Raw genomic sequence first — 19,021 nt, 5'->3', positions numbered from 1 at the left:
GAGATGGACCTGCATTTGCTCAAGAATTCTATTGCATTCTTCTATTTTTACTTTCCGCTATCATTTTTTAACTGAACCTCCACCACCAGAGTTGAAGAAGCGTAACCAAAGCATAAGAGAGCTCAGACCATGCTTTACTGTAGACACTACCTTCCCTATGGTCGCTCCCTATTTATTTAAATTTCTTGGAAGCAAAACCTATGATATATTTCATACTGAGAAAAATTACCGATATGCCCAAATATTTTAGACTACATTACCACGGTAAATAACTTTATAAGCATCTATATTTACATGTATCTTTCAAGTGATCTTAACTATTTGGCAAGCAACGTGAATATTGGTTACAAAGTTAACCGCAGATGTTTCTTGTTTACAGAACCGTGTAAAAGTATTGAGATGACTTTATTCTTTCTGTTTTTCGTTAAGTAATTTCAGTTTTTGAATGCATATTTACTTTTTAAGTCGTGTATATGAAAACCGAAACATTAAGGAATTAACGGGAATAACGCGGTGTTAGAGTTTTTCATGCCAAAAATGGAACTCTGAATCGTTGCCCCTAATCATACATAAAAATAAACTCTTTATATCATAAGCATCATAGATGTCCAGTCTATTACTAAGGTTCGTCCAGTCCGATAATGGGGATATAAAAGCATTAACAACATTATTATATTTTATATAAATATACAAAACTACATAATAAATACATTTTGCAAAATATTCGTCTCAGACAAGTAAGAAACAATAAATATGGCAGAGGGTAAATAACACTTAACAAGGGCAGTCTTTTGAAGATTGAAATTTATCAAATGAAATGGTAGAAACATGATTATCACATTTATATATATTTACCATTACTGCAGTTTTCACGTTTCTTTTTAAAACACAAACGTACATCTTAGCTTTCAAAGCGCAAATTTCGAACTTATTTAAAATGAATAGTGTGATTTTAGTTAAAATCACTGACCTGAAGCAAAAATATTTACAATATTGCACATTAGAAAATAGGCTGCTTCCAAAAATTTTAAACTTACTATAAGATAGCTTGTTTTTCATCCATATTAATAGTTAAATATTTGTTTGCAACACGGCTATAAAATGTGTCAAAAAAGGTTTTAAATATATATTAATTGTTCTTTGTAACGCTAACATCAATGTTCAACAGTATATAAATTTGAAAGAAAATTTAAGTCTAGCAAATATATTTTCTTTAAAGTTATAATTGGACTACTTATTACTTGTAACTACTTATAACTACACATTTAAAATCTAATCTAGACTTTTAAATAGCCTTTAACCAAAAAAGTGTGTGAAACACAGGTGTTAGCATATCACTGGAGCCGTTGCTTCTTCATAAGAGGGCAAAACGTATGCGGAAAGATCTAAAGTAAAAATAGGCATTTAAGGGATCCTGGCTAAAAAAATATAACATTATTTTTCTGACTTACGCTTGCAATTTGATTTTAGGTTAATGAAGGTTCACTGATTTCAAAACCAACTTTATTTTCTTAAATCTAAAAGATCTTTTACCAGCAAGCAAACAAAATTTTAATTATCTGAAGAACTTTGTTGTATTCTTATCATAAGTTTTAGAATTTGACAGTTGTAATGGAATAAAAAATGCCTGGATAGATAAAAAAGGGTAGCTCTTTTTAAAATCAGCTGGTCAATGTAAGTTGAGGACAACCCTTAAATTTTTGTTTGAAATCATGATGATGATGATGATGATAAACATGATGATGATGATGATGATGATAATCATGATCATGGTCATTATCAAGATAATGATGATTATCATCATTATCATATGTCTTGACATAGTTTGATTCTCAAGTATTATAAATTAATATAAACAACATACCTTGCTGAAATCCTGTATTTGAGTATTGATAAGCTGGAGGAGGTTGGTTGACATCAGGGTGAGAATACAGTTCTGGATTTCTCATAGGTCTTCTACATCTATCATCATTTACCGCATAATTAAATGTTTGTAAAGGGTTTTCTACCTGGTGTTGTCTAGAATGTTTTTTACAAGAATAGGGAAAAGATAAACAAAAATGAGTAATTAAACCTACAGCACCAAATATCAACATAATTATTCCAATAGCCAAACCAACCGCATCACTCAAGTATAAAATGAATAAAATTCCAGTTACTGCAACTTTTATTTCAATTAAAGTTAAAATGGTGCAACACACCAGTGTCTGTTGTGAAGCCATGAGCTAATGTAAATAAAACATTTTTCATAAGACTGAAGTCTCATTAAATGCTTGGGTGATCCTTATCTATAGACCAAAAATAATAAGTTAAGTATTTGGTTCAGTTCCTTTTAAGATTACAATGCTCTGACTAAAAAATATGGTATGGATTGATAATAGAATGATAATTAATTATTTGGTTGTTGCACATGAGCATTAAGTTTAAATATACTTATTAACTAAATGGTTTTCGTAAGCTGATTAAACTACACACTCTGATTCTTAGAATCTGTCAAAGGCTTTTTTAGAACAAAGATAGTTTAAACATGCTTAAAGAAGGGATACTTTGGTGTTTTAGATTAGCTACTTAAACTGAACATTGTTTTTGCACCTATTATTTCCAAGTGTATATATAATAAACTAAAAAAAAAACATACACTTTACAAATTCAACATAGAATCACAATTTCTTTCCTCTGAGACACAAATTAACAAGTCTATCAGTCACCTAGAAGATTGGTGCTAACTATTGCAGCTACTAATGATAGTGCAGAGCAAGGAATAGCTTTTAGTCAAGAATATAATCAGCTCATGACAAGTACAGGTCAGCTTCAGTTCCTCTTAAAAGTTGTATTTGAGCATAGATGTGCTTTCCCTGAATTTAAAAAGTGCACACAACTAACTTGCAATGAGAGGATACTTTGATAATTTTAATAATAAAAAAATAACTTAATTGTAATCTATAATACTTAATATTTTTTGTATTAGAGAAAAAAAGTTTAACACTAAAATATTCTAGAAACAAGACTCAGAGTCCACCTTACTAAGGAATAATGATGTAAAAGAAAATCTTTATTACTCATTTACAATCTTTAAAGTTAAGAAAACTCTATATTTCTAATTACAAATGAAACTATTAAGACCAGATACTGCTGTGTTTTCAAAATTTGTTTATCTAGGATCATCCTATATATATACATATACATACATACATACATACATACATACATACATACATACATACATACATACATACATACATACATACATACATACATACCATACCCTAAACACTGAAGAATAAAACAAAATTAAATATTAAACTGAAAATAAATTACATCCATACGTCCAGAAAAAATAACACAAGCAAAAAAATTTAGAGAAAAAAATAGCAGCAGAGTTGTTAAAAAGAAAAAGTTGGTTTAGTGATTTTATATCTTTAAGATTTTAGGAATATTGTGATGGATCACATAATCTTACATATGCTTTGCATATCATTTTTCAAATTTCAGAAAGATTATTATGCAGATTTGGGGCAGACTTTGAATATTGCTATCACAAGAAAGAGTCTATTTAAAGACAATACATTTACTACCTATCATTTTTCTTAATATTGAATTATTATTGAAAACTTTTTTCTGCAAAACAAACAAAATCTTATTATGAATTATGAAGCTTTTTAAAAAGAGAAACATGTTTTTAAATATTTCTTTTACTTCATTTGCTCATCTACTTAAGGAATATACTTCAGCTATAAATATAGTAAAACAAAATACAGGAAAAAAACCGTTCCACAAAAACTCATATAAACTTATATTTTTTATGCAAAGGTCAAATTCTACCAAGCAAATATCCAATATATAACGCTTAAACTCTTTTTCACCCTTAAACCTTTTTTTTTTTTTAATTGAAATATCTTTGTTTCATATGACAGAAAAAAGTTTTTGTTTATGTTAGGGATAAATGCAAAGCTAAAGTACTTTGCATTGATTACAAATATAAACAAAACCATTTATCATAAATATAAAATGAAATCGAGAGTTTGATAAAAATCTCATTAAAACACTTATACTTTTTTTAAAAAAATGCAGGAGAATGATAGCGCTATATAATTTCTTATTCTATCTTTTGATGACGCATTATTGAATAAAAGTTTGTAAAGAAAACATTATTTTAAAAACAAAATCATAATTAAAAGGTACCTGCATTTTTTTTTGAGGAAAGACTTACGAAGTTTTTCCGAGCGTAACGATTAAAGAATAAAATTACGTACATTCGTAATATTAACCGAACGCAACGATTAACTGTATCAATTAAATTGTAATGAAATTCCGACGAGTAACTGATTCAATTAATTCGCACTTCAAGTAATTTACTCGAAAGGTTCGTCATAACATACGTAAACCAATTAATTTGATCGAAATTTCCGTTAAAAATTACGAAAACAATCGATTAATTGTTACGATGCTTTTCCGTTAAATTGTCATAAAATTTCGAAACTGACGATTTTTGCGATAACTACTTTCAAATTTTTTTTAGAAACTCATTTGTTACTAACGTACTATTAAAGAATATCATACACATACATAGCACAGTTTCACTTTTATTGAAATTGTCATTAAAATTTTTATAATTATAAACTATCTAAAAAACTATTCTTCATCATCTGTCTCTTCCTCTAAACCAAAGAACACAGTATTTTCTTTTTCTTCTGAGTCATCAATAGGAACATGAGATACCAAAGGCAAAAGCTTCTGGATGTTCAGCTGAACGTAGGCCAGTCTCTGGGCTGTGTCAGGCTTCAATTTTTTTCTTTTTTGGGTGATTATTATTCTAGCTTGTGAAAAGGCCCTCTCTGAGCTTGATGATGTGGGCGGAGTACACAAGAATGCACGTGCCAGAGTAGAAAGCAACGGTAGATCCTTCTCATTTGATTTCCAGCAGTCCAGAGGGTCAACCTTAAAAATAATATTGCACAACTTTTAAAATAAATTTTAAAAGCGAGCATAAGCACATGTTATCCACAAGTTTCCGTCAATAAATAATTTTTATGCTCAAGCGAGTATACTATCATCAACAGTTACTGACGAAATATTATGTACTTCTAATAACAAATTATCAGTTAAAATGTTTTTCATTTCAAATTAAAACTTACGTCTAGTCAACTTTTGAGAAGGCAAAGTATCTTTTGAATTCTCTTTCCAATGGAGGGTGCTGATCCTCATTTTCAGGTCCGATTGGGAAAGCCATTTCATCTAAATGCATTCTTAAGATTTCATCAATATCCTTTTCTTGGCTTTGTATCCAGCATTAACATCGTTGTTCTTGTTGTCAAGGCGATCATGGTAAGCTTTTTTGAAGTGTGTTCTTAAATAATCTTTTTCACCAGTGCATCCCTTTCATTGCTGATATTCAAGTCTCCGTCCTCATATCGTTTCTGGAAATTTGCCTTTTTTAGAAATAAACCTCTAAACAGGGGGTCAAACAAGTTTCCCATGGCCTACCCTTCTGTTTTGATGCCTCCCTCAGGGAATCTCTTGTCAAGTTCCTCTTTGAGAGCATTGCACAATTGCACCATCGGACTATTAGGATCCTCACCAATCTTTGCCTGTTCAATCTTTCGCCTAAGGAAGCTGCTGTAGAATAGCATTTTGTGAATACAAACCTCTTTGTCTGTTAAAAGACTCTCTGACGTCTCCCTGAAACATGACAGGATAATGAGTACTTTTTTCAGAAGGTTGAACTCATCAGCAGTTGGCACATTCTCCCATCCAGGAGTGTTTTGTTTCAAATGCTCCAGTGGTTCCCGCAGCTGTGTGAGAGACTCACAATGAATAGCTTCACACTCTGCAAGAAGCTGCAGCTGCGCAAGAGAAGAGTGATGTATCCTGGTTGTCACTTTCGTCCCGACATCAATAGCAGACTTCAAGACATCAGCCTTTTCAATGGAGTTGCTGAGAGTCGTGTTCAATTTTTGATCTGCACATTGGATTGAACCTTCATTTAGTGATTCCACTTGTAGGGAAAGGGAGAGTGCAGTTTTCATGTTGTATGCCTGGTCAACTACAGCAACTCGACGCTTGACTGAGTTTAAGGCTTCGTTGCACTCAATTAGTTTATCGAGGTATTCTGCAATGTTTTTACCAGCGTGGCGTATCGAAAAGGGACTGACACCCAGAACCCACCTTCTTAACTTGAACTTATCATTGATGTAGTGCAAGGTTGTTGCTTGGAGAGGTCCAATGATCCAACGTTAGGGACACCTGCTTGCAGTTGGGCAGTTCTTCATCCAAGATTTCACCAAGGCGAACTTTTATTGCTTGGTACAGCAATGGTAGTTTGTACCTAAAATAGAATAAAAAAATCGTTTTAATTGACTTAAAACTAAAAACATTGATATTCAGTGTCAAGAGTGACGAATCTGATTGTTTTTTTTCCGTCAGTGATAGAAATTATAATTACTTATTGTCAGTAATTGAGTTAAATATTTTCAAATCATATGCCAATGACAATTGTTAATACTACTATTAAACTCCCTTTTAAACTTGGCAAAGGTAGAAGAGTGTTTCACGTTGTACTTCTTGCACATGATGCCCATCATCTTGGAAAAAGCAGGTTTGTTGACAAGGTTAAAGGGCAGGTTATCACTTGCCAATCATATCATGATTGCCATATTTCTTGTAATCATCTGAACGAGGAAGTCAATTGTTTGTAGCTCCAGCATGCTTCACCACGGTCAGTATCTTTGACTTCAGCATTGTTGTTGGAATTTCGTAGGAGTTTCTTTGCTTTTTCTGCTATTTCTTCTATCTGGAATTGCTTCCATTCTTTCGGGTGCTTATGCAGAAAATGATATCTAATGCTTGAAGTGGTGCCCTTTACCATTCCAAGGGTGATCTGCATACCCTCAGACTTACATGCCTTGCACTTGGCCTTGACCTGATCACTCTTGTTTACCTTAAAACACCCAGACACCACAGCCACACATAAATATAGGATCGGCATGTCCCTTCATATACAAAATTACAACAAAATAATTTTGACGTAAAATTCTTCCGATCACAAATAACAAAAAATAAATTTCGTTATCAATATCTCAAAAAATTCAGTAAACTTAACAAGACTTTAAAAATTCTTTCTTTAAAATGAAAACTGATTTGCTATCTGGAGCACTATTTTGCAAATAAATAAAATGATATAAATAACACCATTTACAAAAAAACTCGTACCGTAATTTACGAACTTTAACGCAAATTGTTAACGGAAGTTTCGTAACTGACGTAAAGATACAAATTATTGCGATTGAATTTCAATTATTTACGTTTGAACGTAAGTTTCGAATCAAATAATTACGTTTATTACGAAAATTCAACTAATATAATCGATTTTCGGAAGATCATTATTTTCCTCGTTCGCGATTAAACTAACGTTACTTCGGTTAATCGAAATCGTAAGTCTCTTCTCTAGTTTTATTGAGAGAGTGTCCATTAAAGCCGCACTTGCGGTAGTAAGAAACCAAGGAAGCTTTATACACAGGAGACGGCATCACGTGACTTTTATGAAGCTAGCTTTGAAATTTGGCTGCCATCTTGCTTAATCCAAAACAATTTCACGGAACTTAGGATTTTACTTAAAACTTTGTTAATCATCATGATCATGATCATGATGATTATCATAATAATCATGATGGTTATCATAATAATTATGATGATTATCATGATAATCATGATAATTATTATGATAATCATCATGATTATCTTGAAAATGACAAAAAGTCTTATGTCAAACAAGCATAGCATTTCCAGATAGAGAAGTAATGCCTAAAAGAAAAAACGAATAAAAAGTTGTGCTGTTATCGACTAAATCGACTTAAAGTCGACTAATCGAAAGTCGAATAGTCGGTTTAATCGACTATGGGTTCCTTACTAATCGGCTAAAAGTCGTATTAATTGTGTGAACATCCTGGCATCCTTACTTCTATTTTTTCACTAGGTTTAATTTTTCCATCCTTTGAAATTGTTATGATGCTGACCAATTAGTGAAGAGATATGTATACAAGTTGTTTATCTTATAAAGATAAATTATTTATAAAGGTTGAGCCATGAGTAACAATATCATTCACACCGGTTTTTTTAATTCAAACAAAATATCTGAACATTGAATCTAGTTTGCTGTATCACGTAAACTTAACTCTTAGCTTACTGTATGTAGCACCAATTCATTAATGTTTCTCATTAATAAGCCTTTTCCTCATTACAGTAACCAGTTGATGCTTCTTAAAACAAAATGATTATGGTAAAGTGTTATGGTATTCAGTTAAGATTTTAATTCATCTAATAGATGAACTAAAATTGAACAAAGAAATTGCTCTTGATATCACAACAGCAAGTGTTATTATAGCGGTATTACGTATCACCTCGTTTTTTTGTTTCATAGCATCTAAAAAATAACTTGCCAAGCAACATTAAAGTATATAATTATAATAAAATTTTTATTCAAATATTTCGACAAAATCAACTTTTAGTCGGCTTAGTCGATTTTGAAAATTACAGGTCAATTTTGGTCGACTTTGAAAAACTAATTATTCGATTTAGTCGACAGTCGAATAATTACATTCGTAACAACGCTAATTAATACGTCACCTTTTGAAAAAATGGTTGCGAGAATGGTTTCCTTTTTTATCAAAACGGTATAAATGGAATCAATAAAGCCTTAAATAGAAAATAAATAACATGTTGTTAGTCATTTCTCCGGATGCAACCATAGGATATTGGGCGCTCGGTAGAATTACAAAAGTATTTGAAGGAAAAGATGGACGTGTAAGAGTTGTAAAAATTAAACTGGCGAAATGGAATTTATATGACTAATTGTAAAATTGTTTCTCCTTGAGTTGGATAATTGAAAATGTTTGATAGACTGGTGCTTATCAATGGGGAAAGGGGGGGGGGGAGAATAGTAGGAAGAAATTTTCATCAAAACGATTTTTTTGAACATGCCGGTACATATGGAAGGACATGCCGATTCAATAAAGAAACGTGGTTGCGCTGTCGGGGTGTTTTTATGTGCCAAATTACCATTAGTGTGCCAAAAGTAGCACACTTATGGGAACTATTAAAAACAAGTTTCTTTATTTTAACGGGTTTGACCTGTATAAATAGAGTAGAAAAATTAATAGTAACGTGTTAATTTAAAAGTAACAAATGTAAACGGTGCTGATATATATATATATATATATATATATATATATATATATATATATATATATATATATATATATATATATAGCTATATATCAGACAGAATTTGACAGTTAAAGCAGCAGGTCTAGACACAGTAATACTCTGGGAGTTATTGTAAGAGGTTGCCTCGCAGGCTTCGCAGGAGGTTGCTGTCCCTCAATTCTCGTGTTACACATCTTTTTGGTTGCTAAATATTAGTATTAACATTTTCCAATTCACATTTTATTGCATTGCATACGATTTAGTTTTATTTTGTTATATGTTCAGATTCTTCAATTGCTTCAAGCACCTTAAAACATTGAGGATGTATCAGCAAGGCCAATTCTTTCCGCTACGAGAGTGGGGACTCCACAACAGACATACTGCGTTGAAACATTACTTCCCTCCTTAGAATCGCCTTTTTTCACTAGTTTGAATGTGAAAATTGGTGATCAGGAGAGCTTTTGGGGTCCACGCAACTGTTGTAAACTTCAGATCCGAGAAGTGCTGTAGAATACTGATTTTGAGGAACTTCTTAACTTAAAAGAACTGAGAGCGTAGGAGGCATTCAAGTTATTCTGTGTGAATTCCTTAGTAACACACGCGTAGCAGATTGCCAAGCCAGTATTGAGAGGATGCTAAAGTTTTACGAGAATATGGGGTGCCGATTGTCACTCAAGATTCATTTTCTCCATTCTCACCTCAACTTCTTTGCGCTAAACCTTGGAGCAGTGAGTGATGAATATGGAGAATGATTCCACCAAGACATTATAAAGATGAAGAGCAAATATCAAGACAAATGGAATTCCAGCATGATGGGAGCCTTCTGCTGGATGCTCTTGCGTGACGTCTCAGAGGCAAAATACACCAGATTTTCTAAGAAAGCGTACTTTCGACTGTCGTCAGTACAATGAATTGTGTAATTGTGTTATCCGAGTATCAATATTCAATCAGTGTTCAAATATTCAATCAGAAATGCAAATTTTGAAAAAGAAATTTGGGGGGACGATTTAAAGAACAAAAACATTCCAGTTTTAAAAGAAGAGTTTACCGTATGTTATAACGGCAAAGAACAGGTATTGATAGATTGCGCGGTGTCTACAGTGTGAAGGATGGCCTAGGCTTTCTTTTAGTTTTGGTATGTTTCTCCAGCTCTGGTGATAAAGGTCTTGTTAAAATCGATGGCGTAAAATAAAAATTGAATAATGTAATAGAATAAGTGAAGAAACGGTTTTGATAAAAGGGATTGATTCTCTAACAAGAGAATGCATCTAAAAATTTGCGTAAAAAAAGCTTTATTGGATTTACAAAGGATCGCTTAGCTGGCATTAAATCACATTGAACAGTCTTGTAACTATATTCATTACGAAGCGTCATCTATTTCCGCTAAAAGTCGTTATGAGTCATTTTGCTAATGTACAAACAACATGTTTTTTGTGCTCTAATCATGTCAACCTTTGTGTAAGCAAAACACAGCTTACGGGAAAAGCTGATTTTTTTGTTTCATTTTCAAAAAAAATGCAGCTGACGAACATCGATTAAAATTGAACGCATGGGAAACATGCTCTATTAATAAAAAGATGGAAGTACTGGTTCCAGCCTTTTAAATTCGTTATTTTGATACCAATGACAAAGAACGCGAAACGAGGCCAATAAAATTTGAATATGTTGTGTCGGAGGTGGGGTTAAAACGAGATTCATGATAAACTCAAGCGAAGCTAGCTAAATCCTTAAGAATGACTCGATAAGCGATTTCATATTGCTTTAAAGATATGATGCAAAAGCAAAGAAATTGGTTTCTGTATAAACTCAAACTTAGAAGGGTCAAGCGCCAGTTTTTCAGGTGTAAGCAACTGCTTTAAATAAAAAACTGAAGGGTTTTTTGAAGAAAAGGAATTGCTTCCTCTGGTAAAAGGTTTCTGAGAAGATTGTGAAAAAAATTGTGCGATAAGCCGGGCCATACCTCAAGCTTAACTGCAAAAGCAAATGTCTTGTAATACGTTGTTTTGCTTCATTTAAGTTTATAGCCATTAGTTTTTATTTTGAAAAATTATTTAAGACACCGTGCTTTATTTGCTACTTTAAAAGTGTTGCGTAATTATTGCGCAGCTGCACAATAGCGATTCAAGGCACAATCAAGGTTTCACGTTGAAAACGTTCTTTTGAAGAATTTAGTATAAGAGTCTTTCTCAGTCTCCATGTAAATCGAATTTGTTATATCTGTTGAAAGTGGAGAGAAGTTCTTTTTAAAATGTGGGAGTTGATGCGTTTAAGGTATTTAATTCATAGGAAACGTAAAAAATCAAACTGCCTTCACTTAATAGAATGCAGATTAATTACATCTTAAAACTGCATACGTGCAGCCTTTATAACTAATAACATTTAGGATGAAAGCACAATCATGTTTACTGCATATCTAATCAGAGAGCGTAAGAGTTTTACTTTCAAACGAATTTCATTACCAATTTGTAATTTTTATTAATGTTTTTACGACTGTAATTATTCGACTGTCGACTAAATCGATTAATTAGTGTTTCAAATTCGACCAAAATTGACCTGCACACTTTCAAAATTGACTAAGCCGACTAAAAGTTGATTTTGTCGAAATATTTGAATAAAAATTTTATTATAATTATATACTTTAATGTTGCTTGGCAAGTTATTTTTTAGATGCTATAAAACAAAAAAACGAGGTGATACGTAATACCGCTATAATAACACTTGCTGTTGTGATATCAAGAGCAATTTCTTTGTTCAATTTTAGTTCATCTATTAGATGAATTAAAATCTTAACTGAATACCATAACACTTTACCATAATCATTTTGTTTTAAGAAGCATCAACTGGTTACTGTAATGAGGAAAAGGCTTATTAATGAGAAACATTAATGAATTGGTGCTACATACAGTAAGCTAAGAGTTAAGTTTACGTGATACAGCAAACTAGATTCAATGTTCAGATATTTTGTTTGAATTAAAAAAACCGGTGTGAATGATATTGTTACTCATGGCTCAACCTTTATAAATAATTTATCTTTATAAGATAAACAACTTGTATACATATCTCTTCACTAATTGGTCAGCATCATAACAATTTCAAAGGATGGAAAAATTAAACCTAGTGAAAAAATAGAAGTAAGGATGCCAGGATGTTCACACAATTAATACGACTTTTAGCCGATTAGTAAGGAACCCATAGTCGATTAAACCGACTATTCGACTTTCGATTAGTCGACTTTAAGTCGATTTAGTCGATAACAGCACAACTTTTTATTCGTTTTTTCTTTTAGGCATTACTTCTCTATCTGGAAATGCTATGCTTGTTTGACATAAGACTTTTTGTCAATTTCAAGATATTTGGGGCGCTCATGTAGAAAACATCAAACATTGGGTGTGTGTAAGGCAAGTGATCGCCCACCAAAAATATCTCTTTAGAATTCTTATAGAATTTTTATATCATTTTCAGGATTTCCTTGTTGAAAATCTTATAGAGTTTTGAATTTTCATAAAAGTCATTGTTCTGAAAGTGTTTTAGAATTTTAAATTTTAATCTTGTAATTGTGATTGAATTTATGATAATTAAGACAGTTAGACCAATACCTAATGAAATATAAACACAAAAAAAAAAAAAAAAAAAAAAAGAAATAGCACTATGACCTTGCGTCACTTTTTACAAAATCATTCAATTAACACAAGAATTAAACTTGATAGAATGTGGTTATGAACACAAACTGATAAGGGATGTAGTGATGCAAGCTTTATAAACTTTGCCTAATGCCAATGGAACTTTAAAATTTGAGTTGCTATTTGACAAAACGTCACTTAATTTATTGTTCGATGAACTAGTTACAAGTGTTTAAAAGGCTTTGTGTGTTTAAAAGAATTATCATGATCATGATGATTATCATGATCATGATGATTATCGTGATGATGATGGTTATCGTGATCATAATGATTATCGTGATCATGATGATTATCGTGATCATGATGATTATTGTGATCATGATGATTATCGTGATCATGATGATGATTATCATGATCATGATGATCATGGTTAATGTTGTCGCTTTACTTACAAATATGGGAAAAATTAAAAAAGATTCTCACTTGAAAATATTATTTATTAGTTTTGTTTAAAACTTCATGAAAAAAGCAGTAAATTAACTTAATTTTAACTTACTTTCATATATGCAGACAGCTTCGGCCGGATGAACAGTTTTTCATATTTGTGGCATTCTGCGCATCAAATTTTCCAGTTTTTGAAAGTCTATTTTATGCGACTTTTTTTTAAGATTTTGCCACATCTTTTTCATTCTTGGTCATTAAGTTTTTAATGTTTCTGTTTGATTTAACCAATAAATGGAGTTCAATAGGGGAAAGATCGAGTTATAGGTTAGGACCAAATTACTTTTTAAAATGTTTTGTCATTTTCTATTTCACTTTAATTTTGCGAAGGGTTAAGAAATGCTATATGCATTTATTTTCATTAAAGAATAATGGTTCTTAAATTATCCGACTTCCGGATGACTTGGCATGATTTTTTAAAACGCCCAAATACACTTCTTTCATTTCCGGTTTTTTTTTAACTTCCTACTTTATTCTGTCAATTTTAACAATATAACAGTTTTTATATAAACAAAACAATCTCACACCATGACACTACCTTCTCCATGTGTTACAGTTGGCACCACATACTGTTTTAATATCCATTTGGTAAATTTTCTTCGAACAGATACTCTTCGCTTAAAACCAAAACTTTGGAGCCTTTATTCGTCAGTTTTAAGAACACGTTCCGGTTATCAACAGCCAATTACTCTTATTGTTTTTTCCACTGTAGTCTTATTTTTTTATTTTCAGCCAAAGAAGCAGTTTTCTTGCTGCCATTCTACCATCAAGTCCTGCTTCTATCAATCTACCATCAAGTCCAGCTTCAATCAAATTCTTTACTGTTTTCACGAAGAATCTTCTTAGGAGCCATTTGTACTATTTTTAATTTTTGGGGCGGTTTACCCAGCACGCAAAAAAGATATCTAAAATGCATCTAATATGCATCTGAGAACTGGTCTAAAAGATGTCTGAATTCACGTCGTAAATGAACGCTCAATAGATGTCTATCTTATAGACGTCTTTTAGTTGCATTTTATTCGATAAAAAAATAAATCAAATAGACATATATTGCACATCATTTATGCATCTCAAATGATGCAACTTTATCAAATAAAATCCATCTAAAAGACATCTATAGGATAGACATCTATTTAGCGTTCATTCACGTCGTGAATTCAGACATCTTTCAGATTAGTTTTTTATATTATTTTATATTAATAGTTATATTAGATGCATTTTAGATATCTTTTTGCAGACTGAGTTAAGCTTAAAAAGTCTTTAAAAAATTACACAGTAAAGAAACAATTAGGTTCATATTGTTGAAATTTATTTAGTAATCTTAAAAAAAAAAAAAGTTTACAATAAAAAATAAAGTTCTGTATTGAGTCTGCCAACTCGCTGTTCCACGTCATCGGTATCTAAAATATAATAATGCTTTAAAAGACATGTATAATTTTAAAAAAAATCTGTTTATATGAAATATATATAAATTTTCACTCGGCTTGTTGTTAAATTTTAATTAAACATCAAAGATATGAAATATGACAAGTTTTTCTGGTACAAAGTCACGGTCATTCAAACTCTGTTAATAAACGACAGGTTATTGTGCGCAAGCACAGTTGGATTATGAAAATTTAAAATCTTTCAAATTGGCTTGGGACCTTCGTTACAGATTGAATTTTTACTTAGCGAACAATATTTCATTAATTATCGTGTTTTTTAAAATCGTCTACGTTGATAACCAACTTTTAGGCTGATAATAGTGTCTCGGTAACTTTATTTTATTAAGAAGTAAAATGAAGTAAAATGAAGGGGGAATATTATTTTATGATTAAAGACAATCTACCTAAAAAAAACTTTTTCTTTGATTTGTTTACATTTTTACAATGTAAAAGTCTTTTTACATTTTTTTTGAGCGGTAAAACTTAAAAGTTTTTCTATTTTTACTTATGAATCTTTTAACTTTTTATTACTTATAAATCTTAACACTCAATTTTTTTTCTTGTTCAAAATTTACATCTAACCATTGTCCTAAATTGATAACATTTTTTTTATATCGTTTGTGAAATAAAAATTGTCCTTATGTAAAAAATTTTTCAAAACGTTATGATACCATAAAGAATGTGATCAAAAGAATGAAATCAACAACACTTCTTTTAAATATGAACTGGAAAACTCATTGTGATGAATGCTGTTGTTGTCAGCAGATAGAAAAACTCAGTAAAAGTTTAAATGTTACTATATCACTAAAACAAAAATAAAAAGCTTATAGGTTGCCCTAGTCTTGGTAAAAAAGTGTGGTCATCTTCCATGATTGCTACCATTAAAAAAAGGATTGTGACAGCATATGACTTGAAAATAGATATTGAAGAACTAAAAAAAGAAGACAATCCTCATTTACAGCTTTACCAGTGTAATTTTTGTGGTAAAATACCAAAACAACCAGCAACTCGAAAAAAATGTGAACACTTATTTTGTTTTTCCTGTTTTGAGGAAAATATAAAGGTTAAGCAACTCAATAAAGCATTATGTCCAAAATATAAACAGCTTATTTTATCTGAAGATTTCCAGTATTAAAATAAATTCTCTTTTAATTATGCTGACTGTTGCATGTATATGTAAAAAAAAGTTTAATTCAGTCAAGTAATATGATTTAGATGTTAATCATAAGTTCATCTGCCTTGATAAATCATTAATAATAGCACAATCAGCCCTATCGTTATCATCATCAATATTCTCAGCGATGGGAGAGCATCCTGTTAACGGACGAGAAGCTGTTTACCATCGAGCAGGCGCACAACCACCAAAACGACAGGAGCTGGTCCGCCGAGGCTCCCGGCACGTCGGCCATTGTCGAACACCGCCAAAATCCATGTATCTAAAAAAAATTATTTAATTTCTACGCTCAGAAAATTAGATTATGTGTTTTTAAAAGTGTAAACAAATCAGCATATTCAAGAGTATTAATTTACTTAGAAAAGCGCAACTTTAAACTTTTTGATACAATCTTTATCTTATTTGAATAATTTTTTTATGCAACTGAGATATGCTTATTATGATTTCAGTTTTAGAAAGAGTTTAAAATGTTGATTTATATGGAAACATATATAAGCAATCAGTCAACTAAATAAAAAAATTCGTTGCCACGGACCGTAGCCATTATTAAAATTTGAATTTTTTTAAGTTACTACTGCGCTTGCGTATAATAACTTATCGCTTCTGAACGACCATGAAGTAACTTTATTACGAAACTTTTAGATTAGTAAAGAACCCATAGTCCATTAAATCGACTTTTCGACTTTCAATTAGTTGACTTTAAGTCGATTTAGTCGAAGTTGATAACACTACTAGCAATAATTTTTGTACTCGAAGCAAGCGTGTTTTAGATTGATAACATTTTGAATATCCAGAGTAAATAACGTATTGTCCTCCCCCTTGTCTAGTCAAAAATTGATTAGGAGTAAACTGAACATCATCTTTTATATCCACATTCTGATACGTTAACGGGCGAGAGCTTAATAAACTCTCCAACATCCGTATGGAGTTCATCTACAATAATATCGGCATTTTGAAGTATTCCAGATACTACACGTTTTTCAGCCTTGATCATTATTTCAAACTTAACGCTAAGATGAGGTCCTGGTGGAGCGTTGAAGTGCCACTTAGTTCTTTTATTAGCTGTAGAGTTGGCAATTTTATTCTTATCTAAGTCATTGAGAAGTTCTTTTAGTTCACGAGTTCCGCCAACATAATTAATTCTATTGTCCGTAAAAACTTCCAGTGGTAATCCTCTCCTGTTTACCATTCAAAAAAAGGCATAGAGAAATGAGTTTGTATCTCGAGATGTACTGCTCGTGTAATCAGGGCTGTGGAGTCGGTAAGCTGCTGTTCCGACTCCGACTCCGACTCCTTGATTTTATCATGGACCGACTCCGACTTCGACTCCCGACTCCGACTCTGATTCCTTCATAAGTAACCAATTTGTAACAACAAGTAGTAGTTTGTTTTACTACAGTTATTTGTTTGTAACAACAAATAACTGTAGTAAAATGTTAACATTGGCTATTTCATCACTATGATACAAATAATCCAACCACTTAGTGCTTTAAACAATATTTATAAGAAAACAATTTCTGAACAAACAACTTTTCTGAACTCTTGTTATGCAATAAACTCTTATGCAGTCGCTAATAACATTATGAATTTGTCAAAATCATGTTTGAAATATTGTCAGTTGGACAATATTTCAAACATGAAAGAGCTTGTTCTTCTTTAAGTTCATATTCTTTAAGAATCTTTTCTACTAAGACTTGGAGAAATTCGCTGGTGTGATTGGTTTTGGCGTCTTTTACTGCCAATGTCTTGGTAACTGCTTCATTTTTTTCAAAAAAGAATTAAACATTGATTGGAAAATAGCTCACTCTGTTAAAAAACACAAAGCGTCCCTTGAGACATTCATTTAGTTCTTCTCTTTGTTTAACAGCTTCTTCAATCACTATTTTTCTAATACTCTCTCTCTCTCTCTCCAGAGAAACAAAGTTAATTGAATACTTACAGTCTTTCTGTTTGTGGAGCAACTCTTTGGTGCTTGGTGGTGGCACGCCTAGCTTTCTACTAAGAATATTGTGCACAGTGCTAGACAATTTAAGTCGGGAGTTAGGGGATCATGAAGTTATATAGTTTAAGGGAAGGTAGAGGAGAGCGCAAGGGAGGTGATATATGATTCTAAGTGATAAGCAACAAAATACCCTATTGCTTATCACTGTTTTAAAGGCCTAAAAATAACATGTCAAACTCCTTGTCCTCCAGTTGTTGCAAACTACAATTCTCCATTGTGTCTGGATATCCTACAGCTTTAAGACCATCCTGGGACTTGTAGTTTTGTAACATCTATAAAATCCTTATGAAAATTATGAAACTTTGAAAGATTTTTTTTTAAACCGGAGTCGGAGTCGATACAATTTTTCCGACTCCAGCCAAAATGAGCTCCGACTCCGACTCTGACTCCACGATTCCGACTCCGACTCCACAGCCCTGGTGATAATAACCAGGTAAACAAGCATAAGTATCGTTTTTGTCATGTCTTCCCTTTACCTTTCATAGTCAGAAAGGGCTCAGCAAAATCAATGCCAATTCTAGCAAACGCATGTAGTGATTCCTTTAAGCGAATTGCTGGCAGAGGGGCCATCAGTTGTTGAGCAGGTTTGCATTTTCTTCTTTAACATTTATTGCATTTTGCTTCTGCATCGCGGATTTCTTCTCGAATATCTAAAATTCCTTATCGTTCTGACAATTTTGTTAGTAATTGATTTGTTCCCATTACATGATTTCTTTCTTAATGGCAACTTTAACAATCAGTTTTGTAACCGTATGACCGGTAAAATGATAGGATACTTAACATCGTTAGGCAAGTAATAAGCATTTTGTAATCGACTACAAGAGCGTAATATGCCATCTTCATCAGCATGCGGATTTAAAGAAATAAATTTGCTTGATGCTGATATTGTATTTCGTTTTTTAAGGTTGCTATATTCTTCTTTGAAGCTCTCCTGTTGAGCTTTAAAAATAAATTCTTTTCGCTTTCATGATATTCATCAGCTGTTATATCACTTACTTATCAGCTGTTATATCACTTACTTGCTGTACGTAAATCATTTTTACATGGACAGTTATTTACAAATTGATACTTTAATCCGTTTACCCTGACTAGACTTTTC

The 19,021-nt window shown here is 31.9% G+C and overlaps 1 protein-coding gene across 8 annotated transcripts; it reads right to left on the bottom strand.

The window, feature by feature from the left end:
• Positions 1-715: 715 nt before the first annotated feature.
• On the bottom strand, positions 716-4,300 carry LOC149882765 (uncharacterized). 8 transcript variants are annotated; one of them, XM_090099343.1, is made up of 4 exons: positions 4,183-4,283; positions 2,639-2,855; positions 1,865-2,225; positions 716-1,385 (listed from the first exon to the last, which is right to left on the bottom strand). In XM_090099343.1, exons 3-4 carry the CDS (start codon positions 2,220-2,222, stop codon positions 1,327-1,329), a joined length of 417 nt encoding a protein of 138 aa, XP_089955469.1. In that variant the 5' UTR covers positions 2,223-2,225; positions 2,639-2,855; positions 4,183-4,283; the 3' UTR covers positions 716-1,326. The 8 variants fall into 8 exon arrangements, 4 of the variants coding, with proteins under 4 accessions (XP_089955469.1, XP_089955466.1, XP_089955467.1 ...); XR_016456086.1 differs by lacking the exon at positions 2,639-2,855 and having other exon boundaries at positions 1,865-2,019; positions 4,183-4,224; XR_016456087.1 differs by lacking the exon at positions 2,639-2,855 and having other exon boundaries at positions 1,865-2,019; positions 4,211-4,224.
• Positions 4,301-19,021: the final 14,721 nt, after the last annotated feature.

The sequence above is a fragment of the Hydra viridissima genome, unplaced genomic scaffold (assembly GCF_058129835.1).
Source record: "Hydra viridissima isolate aposymbiotic clone 2 unplaced genomic scaffold, HvirCarnegie_v1 scaffold_10, whole genome shotgun sequence".
NCBI lineage: Eukaryota > Metazoa > Cnidaria > Hydrozoa > Anthoathecata > Hydridae > Hydra > Hydra viridissima.
Note: the sequence above shows the minus strand (reverse complement) of the source record. Positions and strands in the feature narration are given on the sequence as shown.